A 13,592-nucleotide genomic window follows, 5' to 3' on the forward strand; every position below is an offset into this window, starting at 1 on the left:
GCTGTGTGGAGTTTCAGATTCAGTACAGAAGAGGTGTTTCAGAATATGTGAGAACATAAATATGGCGCCTGTCTATTAAAGCACCCATGTAGCTGTTTCCACAAAAAAACATGCAGCTGCTTCAATGAATCATTGACAGCTGCTATATTCATGCTCCCACGTACTCGTGCTTCTTTGTGTTCTGAATCAAATCTGAGGTACTACATATTCTTAGTTTGTTAAATGGCCTGCCAAAGACTGACACACATCCTCTTTGTTTAGCTTGCTTCTGGATCACAACTTAGTAAAGGCACTCCCATTGTCAAAAATTTACTAGCAAGCCAAGACAGACCATTCTTTCCACCTCTGAATACCACTATCTTCTGAGTAAATGCAGCGTGTTCCCATTTAAAAAAAAACCCATATGAATTATCTAAAGCTCCTGACCATTTTCCAGGCTTTTCAAGTGTTCAAGCTCAACCTTTGGAAGCAAATGGTTCAAAGTGCCTCAGTATGATTCTTTTTTCCAAAGACAATATGCACACTTTGTGCTTCTTTCGGCTTATGATTCAGCTTTGGAACTGTTGCATCCGTAATTATATATCCACTTTCCTGGGTGGGTCATAGCAAGCTCTTTAGAGTATAGGACAGCCACACCTCATGTACTAGATTTTACATCCATCAGTAGTGAGGGACTTATTTGACCATTGAGGAACCCTCTCAGCCAATTTCTTTTGCATCCATGAGGAACCCTCATTGCTGCTGTTTCAGGAACAGCATGGGCTGTGGCTTTGGATCATTTGAAGGAGGTTGCCCTTCTCTTATATTGGATCAAATCACTTCTTCATGTCTTTTCCCACTCCATTAACAAGCAGGGTTTACAGCCTGTCACAGGTGGACTCAGAGTGCATCTTGATTGACTTCTGATAGCCAAGACAATCCTGGTTTTCAAGCCTTCTTTGAATTTCCAGAGGCAATCACTTATAATTACCTCAGCAACTGGATTGCTGTACTCAAATGCAAGGCTGAGTTTACTATTCCCCCTTAGGGTCACTTCAGTTAACAGCATGGTTTATTTCACTGATTCCTTCTCACCTGGGGTGATAATATACACTGAAAATAATGTGTAAGCCTTTAGTATTTCACTGTATGTTACAATAGATTTCCTTTCAGTTAGCTCACATGAACTATATTTTTTCCCGGGTACATTTAGCAACAATTTCTTCCTTTCGTATGTCATGTTATCATTCTTCTGTTTTCTAGCACCTCATGCTAAAATGACTGTTCAGTTTAGATTCTCAGCTCTATTCTTAGAGCTCTTCAGCAAAGGATCGTTACCTTGTTGTGATGCTGGAGCTTGAGCACCTCAATGATGTCATGAGCTAAACCGTGAAGGGCCACCCAAGACGGGAAGGTCATGACAGAGCGGTCAGACTAAATGCAATCCCTGGGGAAGGTAATGGCAACCCACCCCAGTATTCTTGCCGTGAAAACTAAATGGATCAGTACAACCAGAGATATGTCGGTATACCATCAGAAGATGAGACCCCCCAGGTCGGAAGATGGTCAAAATGCTACTGGGGAGGAACAGAGGATGAGTTCAACTAGCCCCAGACGTGATGATGCAGCTAGCTCAAAGCCGAAAGGAAGGCTAGCGGCCGACGGTGCTGGTGGTGAACGGCGAATCTGATGTTCTAAGGATCAACACACCATTGGAACCTGGAATGTAAGAGCTATGAGCCAGGGCAAATTGGATGTGGTTATTGGTGAGATGTCAAGATTAAAGATAGACATTTTGGGCGTCAGTGAACTGAAATGGACTGGAATGGGCCACTTCACATCAGATGACCACCAGATCTACTACTGTGGACAAGAGGACCACAGAAGAAATGGAGTAGCCTTCATAATTAATAGTAAAGTAGCTAAAGCAGTGCTTGGATACAATCCAAAAAACGACAGAATGATCTCAATTCGAATTCAGGGCAAGCCATCTAACATCACAGTGATCCAAATATACGCCCCAACCACAAATGCTGAAGAAGCTGAAGTAGAGCAGTTCTATGAGGATCTGCAGCACCTACTGGACAACACACCTAAAAGAGATGTTATTTTCATCACAGGAGACTGGAATGCTAAGGTGGGCAGTCAAATGACACCTGGAATTACAGGTAAGTATGGCCTGGGAGAACAAAACGAAGCAGGACATAGGCTGATAGAATTTTGCCAAGACAATTCACTCTGCATAACAAACACTCTCTTCCAACAACCTAAGAGACAGCTTTATACATGGACTTCACCAGATGGACAACACCGAAATCAGATTGACTACATCCTTTGCAGCCAAAGGTGGCGGACATCTATACAGTCGGTAAAAACAAGACCTGGAGCTGACTGTAGTTCAGATCACGAACTTCTTATTGCACAATTGAGGATCAGACATAAGAGATTAGGGAAGACCCACAGATCAGCTAGATATGAGCTCACTAATATTCCTAAGGAATATGCAGTGGAGGTGAAGAATAGATTTAAGGGACTGGACTTAGTAGATAGGGTCCCGGAAGAACTATGGACAGAAGTTGGCAGCATTGTTCAGGAGGCGGCAACAAAATACATCCCAAAGAAAGAGAAAACCAAGAAGGCAAAATGGCTGTCTGCTGAGACACTAGAAGTAGCCCAAGAAAGAAGGAAAGCAAAAGGCAACAGTGATAGGGGGAGATATGCCCAATTAAATGCAAAATTCCAGAGGTTAGCCAGAAGAGATAAGGAATTATTTTTAAACAAGCAATGCGTGGAAGTGGAAGAAGACAATAGAATAGGAAGGACAAGAGACCTCTTCCAGAAAATTAGAACCATCGGAGGTAAATTCCAGGCCAAAATGGGTATGATCAAAAACAAAGATGGAAAGGACCTAACAGAAGAAGAAGAGATCAAGAAAAGGTGGCAAGAATATACAGAAGACCTGTATAGGAAGGATAACAATATCGGGGATAGCTTTGACGGTGTGGTCAGTGAGCTAGAGCCAGACATCCTGAAGAGTGAGGTTGAGTGGGCCTTAAGAAGCATTGCTAATAACAAGGCAGCAGGAGATGATGGCATCCCAGCTGAACTGTTCAAAATCTTGCAAGATGATGCTGTCAAGGTAATGCATGCTATATGACAGCAAATTTGGAAAACACAAGAATGGCCATCAGATTGGAAAAAATCAACTTATATCCCCATACCAAAAAAGGGAAACACTAAAGAATGTTCAAACTATCGAACAGTGGCACTCATTTCACATGCCAGTAAGGTAATGCTCAAGATCCTTCAAGGTAGACTTCAGCAGTTCATGGAGCGAGAATTGCCAGATGTACAAGCTGGCTTTAGAAAAGGCAGAGGAACTAGAGACCAAATTGCCAATATCCGCTGGATAATGGAAAAAGCCAGGGAGTTTCAGAAAAACATCTATTTCTGTTTTATTGACTATTCTAAAGCCTTTGACTGTGTGGACCAGAACAAATTGTGGCAAGTTCTTAGTGGTATGGGGACACCAAGTCATCTTGTATGCCTCCTGAAGAATCTGTATAACGACCAAGTAGCAACAGTAAGAACAGACCATGGAACAACGGACTAGTTTAAGATTGGGAAAGGAGTACGGCAGGGCTGTATACTCTCACCCTACCTATTCAACTTGTATGCAGAACACATCATGCGACATGCTGGGCTTGAGGAATCCAAGGCTGGAGTTAAAACTGCTGGAAGAAACATTAACAATCTCAGATATGCAGATGATACCACTTTGATGGCTGAAAGTGAAGAGGAACTGAGGAGCCGTATGATGAAGGTGAAAGAAGAAAGTGCAAAAGCTGGCTTGCAGCTAAACCTCAAAAAAACCAAGATTATGGCAACCAGCTTGATTGATAACTGGCAAATAGAGGGAGAAAATGTAGAAGCAGTGAAAGACTTTGTATTCCTAGGTGCAAAGATTACTGCAGATGCTGACTGCAGTCAGGAAATCAGAAGACGCTTAATCCTTGGGAGAAGAGCAATGACAAATCTCGATAAAATAGTTAAGAGCAGAGACATCACACTGACAACAAAGGCCCGCATAGTTAAAGCAATGGTGTTCCCCGTAGTAACATATGGCTGTGAGAGCTGGACCATAAGGAAGGCTGAGAGAAGGAAGATTGATGCTTTTGAACTGTGGTGTTGGAGGAAAATTCTGAGAGTGCCTTGGACTGCAAGAAGATCAAACCAGTCCATCCTCCAGGAAATAAAGCTAGACTGCTCACTTGAGGGAATGATATTAAAGGCAAAACTGAAATACTTTGGCCACATAATGAGAAGACAGGACACCCTGGAGAAGATGCTGATGCTAGGGAGAGTGGAAGGCAAAAGGAAGAGGGGCCGACCAAAGGCAAGATGGATGGATGATATTCTAGAGGTGACGGACTTGTCCCTGGGGGAGCTGGGGGTGTCGACGACCGACAGGAAGCTCTGGCGTGGGCTGGTCCATGAAGTCACGAAGAGTCGGAAGCGACTAAACGAATAAACAACAAAATTCTTAGAGCTAACCATTCTTTCCCCACATTTCACATAGACAAAGTTGTATAATGATCTGATACAACTTTCTCAAAAACTTTCAGAATTTCATGTCAATCAATTTATAGTATTGCCTATGTTCTGCCCAGCTCCATCAATGACATTAGGACCTGTCTCTGCATGTTCAGTGCACGTAGAACTTTGGCTTTACATGGATCAAACTCCTTCTTTCCACCATTCCATATTTATTTGTTTTCAGTCAGAAGGAGGGGCCTCCAGACTCATTTCAGAGAGGACAGAGAACCGCATCTAGGAGAATGCATGCTAGAAAGTGCATGCCCTCCCTAAAAAAACCTCTCCCACAACTCTAGAAGTTTTCAACATGGGCTCTGTGCAGCTACATCAACATATGTATAAATGCACATACAGTAGTAAATGCTTCTTTTCTTTAAGTAGAAATTTGTTACTGAAAAATATTTATGTAAAATATTAGTATACACACACACTTGTTAGATGCAATGTCATATCCTTACTATAGTTGTTCAGTGTCCACCAGTTAATCTGAAACTTTTACCATAGACCGAGAAAACCAGAACCTGAGACAAAAAACTTTAAGTTGCATCCTTTTTAGGGAAAAAAAAAAGATTCTCACAGTTTCCCAAAGGACAAGTGAATCCAACATACTTCTATTACAAGCAGGGAGTACTACTGTGAGTTTGAATAAATGAAACCTATTTCATGAATGAAACCTATTTCATTCTATCATTGTATTGATGTATTTAAACCAGTCTTCCCCAGCCCAGCAATGTTTTGTGGACTGGGAAATTCTGGGACTTGTCCCAATATCTTTAGGTGGCCCCAAGTTAGGGAAGAGTGCATTAAACCTCTTTAAAAATATATATCCATTTGCATAATGCATTTAAACATAAAAGTCTTTTTGACTACCATCATACCCTTGTTCACTAAGACCTTATATATAACCATTTGCTAAGTATAAAGGGTATGAATTTGCAAAAAAAAAGTATGTTTTCTGAACAGTATCATTCCTCATTCTCCCTAAAACTAATGAGAAAACCATCATAGAAGTAAATCAAAATATAGATTTAGCAACATTTAAAAAGTGGTGTACAGTTATATTATCTTTAACCACAACAAGAACAATAATGACAGCATGCCCCAGCATGTAGAGGTTGGATTGGTTTAAAGTGATGGGAGTTACTAATGAGAACAGTAAAACACTTTAATTTTGCCAATTATTTTTTTTTTGCTGCATAGCTTCAAAAAACCACTCCCAGCTAATTATGAAATATATACAATTTAAGTTTTGCTTCTTATAATAGGCTATGTGTATGGCTGACACTACATCCAATTTAGAACCCTTTAAACATGAACATTAATGATTACATTCATATTTCATTTAGATTGCAAATCATCTATCAGTTACACATTTCAAATAGAGGTATAATGCATAAATGTTATATTTTTTCACAGATTCACAAACACCTGCAGACTTATATAGGTGTGGAAATAAACTTTTTTGTGTCCTATCCTGATTGAAACATAGTCATGAAATCTTCCTGTAGCATAATTTCTACTAATGATGTTTGTGATAAATATACTCTGCATATCTGTCTCTCCCTTCTGAGATTACAAAAATAAACTTTAAAGTACTATATTAAGGTGGCCTGCCTTCAAAAAGATCATTCTCATTTTCTGCCTGTTGTGTTTAATGTAATATTTTATTGAAGAGGCTAAGAAGCAGAGGATTGATATGTCGTGAGTAAGTTCTATGTCTAAGAACATTCCAAGTTGTTGTTTGATCTTACAGTGTGTCCTGAGTCCAACTAGATCTTCCAAAGGCATAGCTTAGTTTATGAAATAGATTGACCCGCCTCTACCAAACAGGATATGAGATACCTCTCATTGTGTATAAAGTGCTCTTTCAATTACTTATGGAGAGCTATGAAGATTAGAGGAAAGTCTTTGCTTCCTCTACTGTACTACAGTTTCAAGTCAAACATGTGACTCATCCAGGCCAACATCAGTTGGCCCCATTTCAACGTGTGTGAAATTGAACTGGCTGGAAAGAAGGGGATTCTCCATCCCATTGTCTTCACTTATGTGAAGCACAGTATCTTCATGCTGCAGTAAGCTGGTTGTTTCCAGGCCTGTAAAGTCCTCAGTGTCAGAAAGCTGTGTGGTTGGAGAGGTACTATGAGCAGGTGCTGACTTTTGCTCTGAATCCTCCTCCTTTTTTTTATCCTTTCCAGCAGCAAGTGTCTCAACCTGCAAGGAATAGAAGTTAATGTACCACACTGAAATGTTGTCCTATATATCTAGAATTCTTCAAGAGTTCCCTTGGGACAGTGGTAGCATGTGGCAAAACCAGTCACAATAGAGTGGCAGATAGAGATGGACTTTGTTGTAATTATTCCATGCATAGCAAATTCCTTTTGGAAATTGTTAAAAAGTTTGACATAACTTCCTAGTAATAGGACATTCCATAGTTCATCTTTCTTCAAGTTAAATACAGGCATCGTTGACTTGCACTTAAGGGCAGGAAGAATGATGAGAGGGAGCATCATTGGCATCTATTTGAAATGGGAGGAAGAGACAAGCAGGCACTGCAGCACCAATACTTACCTCTATTGTGTTGGATGGTCAAACACTGCTGGAACACTGCATAGTGCATTGCTGAGGCCCTTGCTTGTCCTCCACCTCTACCAGGTGTGATAGGTCTAGCCACCAGAGATAAGTTATGGAACTTAGCTACATCACGAACTTCCTTCCCAGTTTAAAAGGTATTAGCTGATCCGGAACCTCTAAGCTTTTATTTGCCTTTTAAGCTATTTTATCTCCTGTCTTTTTCCTTTTATAGGGCTTAACCTGTTCTAACTCCCCTAATTATCCTCCCTTCTACTGTTTCTGCATTTATAGTACCTTACTTTCCTTTTCTTAGCACCTTCCCCTCTGTTCTCAGATATTATTGTGGTTGTTTTATCCCTGTAACTTCCTGCAGAGGTACATTTGGCCACTTTTGTTCCCTGCCCCCTGCCCTCCTCTATTGGTCAATCCCCTTTTTTCCATTGTGCCTTCTCTTATCTTCGTTTTACCGTGCAAATTCACACTCAGAAGCTCTCCATTTCGCAGTGCCCTTACTCTTGGCAGATGACTGCTCTGGACCCGAGCAGGGGGCAATGGGAGTGCTCCCAAAGTACAGCTGCAACTCTAAGTGCATTTCCTCTTTTCCTTCTCCTCAGTCTTTGTCCTTTTTTTTTATTGAAAATACAATTATATTTATTGTAAGTTTATTAATAAAATATGGTCAGCTACCAGCAATTAAAAAAAAACAATGAAAATAAAATAAAATACAATGAAAATATCATACAAGTAAAGACTAAAGGAGAATAAAAGCCTGAGAGAGAGGGAAAGAGAGATCAAACTGGAGAATAACAGAACTGGTAACAGGATATCAATAGCATTAAGACAAAACCAGTATTTTTCTTCTGAGTGAGATAGTAGCCAATAAGAACTTAGCTACTTTATTTATAACAAATGGGTTCTGATCTGCATTATTATATTATCTTCAAAGTGAAATCCACTCAAAATAGTTTAAAAATACAGTTCTGGGGGTGGGGGGAAGCAAAGAACTATAACTTCTTTCACTCACGCTGCCTGCTACTTGCTCTGCCTGTCATATTTCCTCCTTTTTCTTCCCTCCATCCTGAATGTTACAAGCCTGCTGTCTAACCAACTCCCATTCCCCTATCAGGAGCTGCAGGTGCCTATCAGCAGCGGAGTGCTGGAGCAAGAGTGGGTCCCAGTTTTGAGAAGAGCTGCTCTAAGCCTTACTGGAATCAATTTAACTGAAACTGTTTCGGTTAAATTAACAATCCAGTGTACCAAAGATACATATATAATAATGTATCAGGTTCATTATGATAATTCTACAGAACATTACCACAACATCACTGCTTTTTAGTAATCAGAGCCACATTTTCCTCCTTTTAACTTGCATGCTTACGACTCAAACCTTCCGGAAAGGAAACAGGAGAAGGGGGATGAGCATCACAGTTGGTGTTGAAGTCTCTCTCCTTCCTTCTCCAGCCCCCAGACCCTATGAGAATGAACCACTATAGAACAGCTACATTTTCAGAGATTTGTACTTTGCATCTTTCTTTATATGCAGAATTATTGTACTTGATTATTGCCATTCTAGATAAAGAAAAATATGGGCTAATCATGATTCAAGTATAATAATTTGTTGTGTGTAAAACCCTGTGTTCTAGTCAGAAAATGTGGCATTCCTTGGACTCTTCTGTTTTTCTTCTGGAACCTGCTGAACCTCCATTCCTTGTGGGAGTGATTTTTTTATTTTCTGAAAGTGAATCCTCTGGAACAGGAAGTGATTCACAGGGTTCCAGACACGGTCTGGCGCTAGAACACCACAACCGTTTCTCCCATGTTCCAAACCAGGTTTTGCACAAAACTGATTATATCTATGTTATCCTAAAATTATAGTAATGAAACATGAACATTGCATATTCATTTAAAAGAAAATAGGCTCTCCTTTTCTGCAATAATAGTGTTAGATATGATAGGAAGAATTCTCTATAGGAGAAAGGGTAGACAATAAAGTCATGTTATCAACAATGGAAAAAGGCTATGCATTGTATGGGAGCTTGATGCTGTGTAATTAGTTAACATGGTTATTAACAATATAGAACAAACAGAAATGTTTATAACATGCAGCTGCTGTCAAACGTGTCCTGTATTGAGAAATCTGCTCCAACGTGGCATGAGTCTTGAACCCAGAGGACAATGTGGCCTTTTGGGACGTATTTACCGTCGTAATCAAAATTATTCAACCCCCATTGCAAATCAGGTTGATTGTCAAAATGTACAGACTTTCAGCTGTTTGCAATGAACAAATCAAACAAAAGCAATTGAAATAGCTCAACACAACAAATGCTCCAAGTGGTGTCCCCAAAGTCAACTGAAAATGCAACTTATAATGACTTCTCCAGTCTCAAAATTATTCAACCCCTTCATGGCAAGCATCTTCGGTACTTAGTAGAGCATCCTTTTGCTGTTATGACCTGCTGCAAACGAGATGCATGGCCAGACACCAGCTTCTGGCAGCGTTCCTGAGGAATCGTAGCCCATTCCTCATGAGCAATGGCTCCCAGTTCAGTAATATTCTTGGGTTTGCGTGCTGCAACTGCCTTCTTCAAATCCCACAAGAGATTTGCTATGGGGTTCAAGTCAGCTGACTGTGATGGCCACTGTAGAATCTTCCAGGACTTCTTCTACATCCAACTCTTAGTGGAATTTGAGGTATGCTTGGGATCATTGTCTTGTTGGAAGGTCCAATGACGCCCAAGCTTCAGCTTCCTTACAGACAGCATGACGTTTTCTCCTAGGATTTCCTGATACTTCAATGAATCCATCTTGCTGTCCACACGCTGCAGGCTTCCAGTGCCAGAGGATGCAAAGCAGCCCCAGAGCATCACCAAGCCACAACCATGCTTAACTGTAGGCTGAGCGTATGCTTCATTCTTCTTCCTCCAGACATACAGTACCGCTGATCCATCGGGCTGAAAAGTTCCAGTTTTGTTTCACTGCTCCACAGAACAGAATCCCAAAACTTCTGTGGCTTATTTATATGATTTGGAGCATATTGGAGCCGGCTTTTCTTGTGCTTTTGGGTCAACAGTGGTGTATGTCTTGGAGTTCTGGCATGGAAACCTTCTGTGTTTAGTACGCACCTTACTGTGCTCACTGAAACCTCAGTGCCTGCTGCCACCAAGTCTTGCTGCAGGTCTTTTGCAGTCACTCGAGGGTTTCTCTCCACCTGCCTTCTCAGAAATCTGCTTGCAGCCATTGACACCTTCCTTTTTCTGCCCCGTCCAGGTAACGTCACCACTGTTCCTTTAACTTTGAACTTGCAAACTATGCTTCCAGTGGTGTCTCTAGGAACATTCAGTGCCCTCGCTATCTTTTTGTATCCTGTTCCTTGTTTGTGAAGGGCGACGATCTCTTCTCTTACCTTTTCGGACCATTCTTTTGACTTAGCCATACTGCATTTCTAATATGCAGTCAAACGTGACACTCAACAAACCCCTGGCCACTTCAGGTATTTCATGTGTTCCAGCTCAAGCACACCTGGCGCAGCTAATGAAGCCCTTGATTAGTTGCATCAGGTGTGCTTGAGACAACACCTGTTTTGCATACTGTATGTGTGCTGTTGTGACGGATTCTATTCAGGGGGTTGAATAATTTTGAGACCGGAGAAGTCAGTATAAGTTGCATTTTCAGTTGAATTTGCGGACACCACTTGAAGCATTCGTTGTGTTGAGCTATTTCAATTGCTTTTGTTTGATTTGTTCATTGCAAACAGCTGAAAGTCTGTACATTTTGACAATCAACCTGATTTGTAATGGGGGTTGAATAATTTCAATTACAACTGTAAATTCCCTCAGGCCAGAGATGTCTAACTTGTCCTATTCCCGATTCTGAATCCTTCATGGCATTCCCATCTGACAAGAAGATTGGGACTTTAAAATGCTCCTTTTTGGCACTTGCTGTTTTGGTGGGATAAAAGGCAACGGGGGGAGGGGGGAATGCTGGATATAATGATTCTTCAACTCAGAGTCGTCATCATTAGACTTCCAAAACTTCTTCAGGGACAGGGTGGAGAGTACTTGTAAGAGAATCCTTCCTTTAAACATCAGCTGACGTTGCTATTTCCCATTATTAAAATTATCTTCTCTTGTTTCCCTGCCTGGCTTAAAAATATGCTTTCTCCTGCCCTTTCCTGTTCCATTATTTGTCACCACCATCTCTTCCTTTTGCGTAAAACCCTATCTGCCCAAAATTTGTCACAGATATTTCTGAGTATAAGAATACTTTTTGCCCAAATTTAATTACCTCCAAAGCAGAATGTAATATTTTACAGAATGTAAAAAATAGGGTATTTTTAATAATATCAGAATTTAAAGGTGCATAATTTAACCCTCCCTCCAATTTTGATTAAATTTGACATACTTTATCGCTTAATAGTTATCTAGCCTTCCAATAAGCCTTTTACAGTAAAAAGCAAAAGAAGTTATAGATTTTTAAGACATGTAGTTCAAAAAGCCTTTTCATCACTTTATATAACATTTAGCAAGCTTCTTTACGAATAATATTCTAATAGCTTTGCAAATTCCAACCTGTTCTGATAAAAAACAAAAAGTATAGCCACTTATTAAACTTGCCCCATAGGAGAAAATAACATAAATAGCAGGGTGGAGGTGGAGGTTTTCTAATTAATGCTGGAGAGTCATGCTTAAGAGCCCAGAATGGGTTTCATCACCTAAAAATTATTTATTTATTTATTTATTATTCAAATTTTGCTACCGCCTATCTCCCCCAAAAGGGGGACTCTGGGCGGTTTACAATAAAATTAAGACTATAATAATAACAATTAAAATCTATAAAAACAATTACAAATATAAAATGCAATATAAATAAGTATAAAATCCAAGAGGTTAAAAGTTCTGATCAGGTGGGAAGGGCTCTAAGGAGCGAGCCAACCCCATGGATGGTTGCCCACCTGCCCGCCCCATGCAAGATGACAGAGCCAGGTTTTCAGGGCCCTCCTGAAGGTCGGAAGTGAAGGCACCTGCCTCACCTCTGAGGGCAAGATGTTCCAAAGGGCGGGGGCAACCGCAGAGAAGGCCCGCTTCCTGGACCCCGCCAGATGAAATTCTCTTATTGACGGGGTCCGTAACATGCCCTCTCTGCCTGACTGGGTGGGGCAGGTCGATGTTATGGGGATGAGATGGTCCCTCAGGTAATCTGGCCCCATGCCATGTAGGGCATTAAAGGTGATACCCAACACCTTGAATTGGACCCGGAAGCAATCGGCTTTATACGTTTTTCTCATGCTTGTGCAATTTTTTAAAGGTAATTGTATTGGGAGATACAGATCCAAATTCCCAGTCCACAGTAACCTACCTCACAGGGCTTTTGTGATGATAAGATGGAGCCGTGTATACTGCCTTTTGCTCCTGGAGAAAAGGTGGGCTATAAATATAATCATTCAGTCAATTAAGGCACATTCAACATACAATACAAAATGATCCTATTTGAGTTTTCCCTTCTTTTTTCCATATAAGAAGATGACTCCTTATATTTCAAAAGCAAGGAAATATGCAGTATGGTGATGTTATGTCATGTAAATATGGGTGGGAGATAGGGAAATTATGTTTTCATACATCTGCTTTGGTATGCATAAATACCAAATTACATTCTAAATAAGTTTATCATATCTACACCAAAACAACACTCAGATTAGGCTATTAGTAAAATGCCCTCAAATTAGTAGAATGACATTTATTTTCTATACTTTCCAGCAACATTTGCTGAATAACCTTAAATTGCTAAGCAACTATCATATTTTTTTAACTTCACTTCCTTTTCTAGGAACACATAATATATTCTGTTTTAGTCCCATACATTAGATCTGGGAACTGGTATTCAATATATATCCACATCCTACTGCAACTGGGCCATACCTAAGGTCACATGTGATACCTATTTCTTCTTAGTTAATCCTTACTACTTCCCATCCGTTTAGTTGCTTCCTTTGTTTAAACTTTTAGTTTGATGCTCTTTGGGAAAGAGACCTGTTCTGTAAAGTATTATACATAGTGGAATGTTTAAAGACACTTGCAGATGGAATGAGGCAAGAAGAGCTATCCTAGTGCCCTACAGACACTTTGGATGTATGTATATATGTAATCTATTTATAGGCTATAGTTTACAGGCTGCTCCAGTTGTGGAAAGCTTTGAGCAGCATACATATCCAACATCCACCAATCAGGTTAAAACAAGTACAAAACGATAACAGTAACAACCGAACGCAATGCCAGAGAGAATAACAATGCATCCCAAGGCCTGCTGGAACATCTAGGTTTTAATGGCCTTCCTAAAACTAATAAGGGAGGGGCCTTTCCAGATTCCTGGGGGAACGCTGCTGTACAGAATGAGGGCAGTAACTGAAAAGACTCACTCCTGTGATCCCTGTTGATGATATTCCCTGAGAG

General features: G+C 40.4%; 1 protein-coding gene across 1 annotated transcript in view; it reads right to left on the bottom strand.

Annotated features, from left to right (window-relative positions):
- Nucleotides 1-6,220: 6,220 nt before the first annotated feature.
- Nucleotides 6,221-13,592, bottom strand: part of UNC80 (unc-80 homolog, NALCN channel complex subunit) — a 159,381-nt gene continuing 152,009 nt past the window's right edge. The window contains exons 63-64 of the mRNA XM_063303281.1: nucleotides 12,502-12,570; nucleotides 6,221-6,786 (exon numbers count right to left, since the gene is read on the bottom strand). Coding sequence (XP_063159351.1) covers nucleotides 6,514-6,786; nucleotides 12,502-12,570 — 342 coding nt within the window. The 3' untranslated portion in view covers nucleotides 6,221-6,513. The remainder of the gene's footprint in view (nucleotides 6,787-12,501; nucleotides 12,571-13,592) is intronic.

This window comes from Candoia aspera, chromosome 1 (assembly GCF_035149785.1).
Source record: "Candoia aspera isolate rCanAsp1 chromosome 1, rCanAsp1.hap2, whole genome shotgun sequence".
Lineage (NCBI taxonomy): Eukaryota > Metazoa > Chordata > Lepidosauria > Squamata > Boidae > Candoia > Candoia aspera.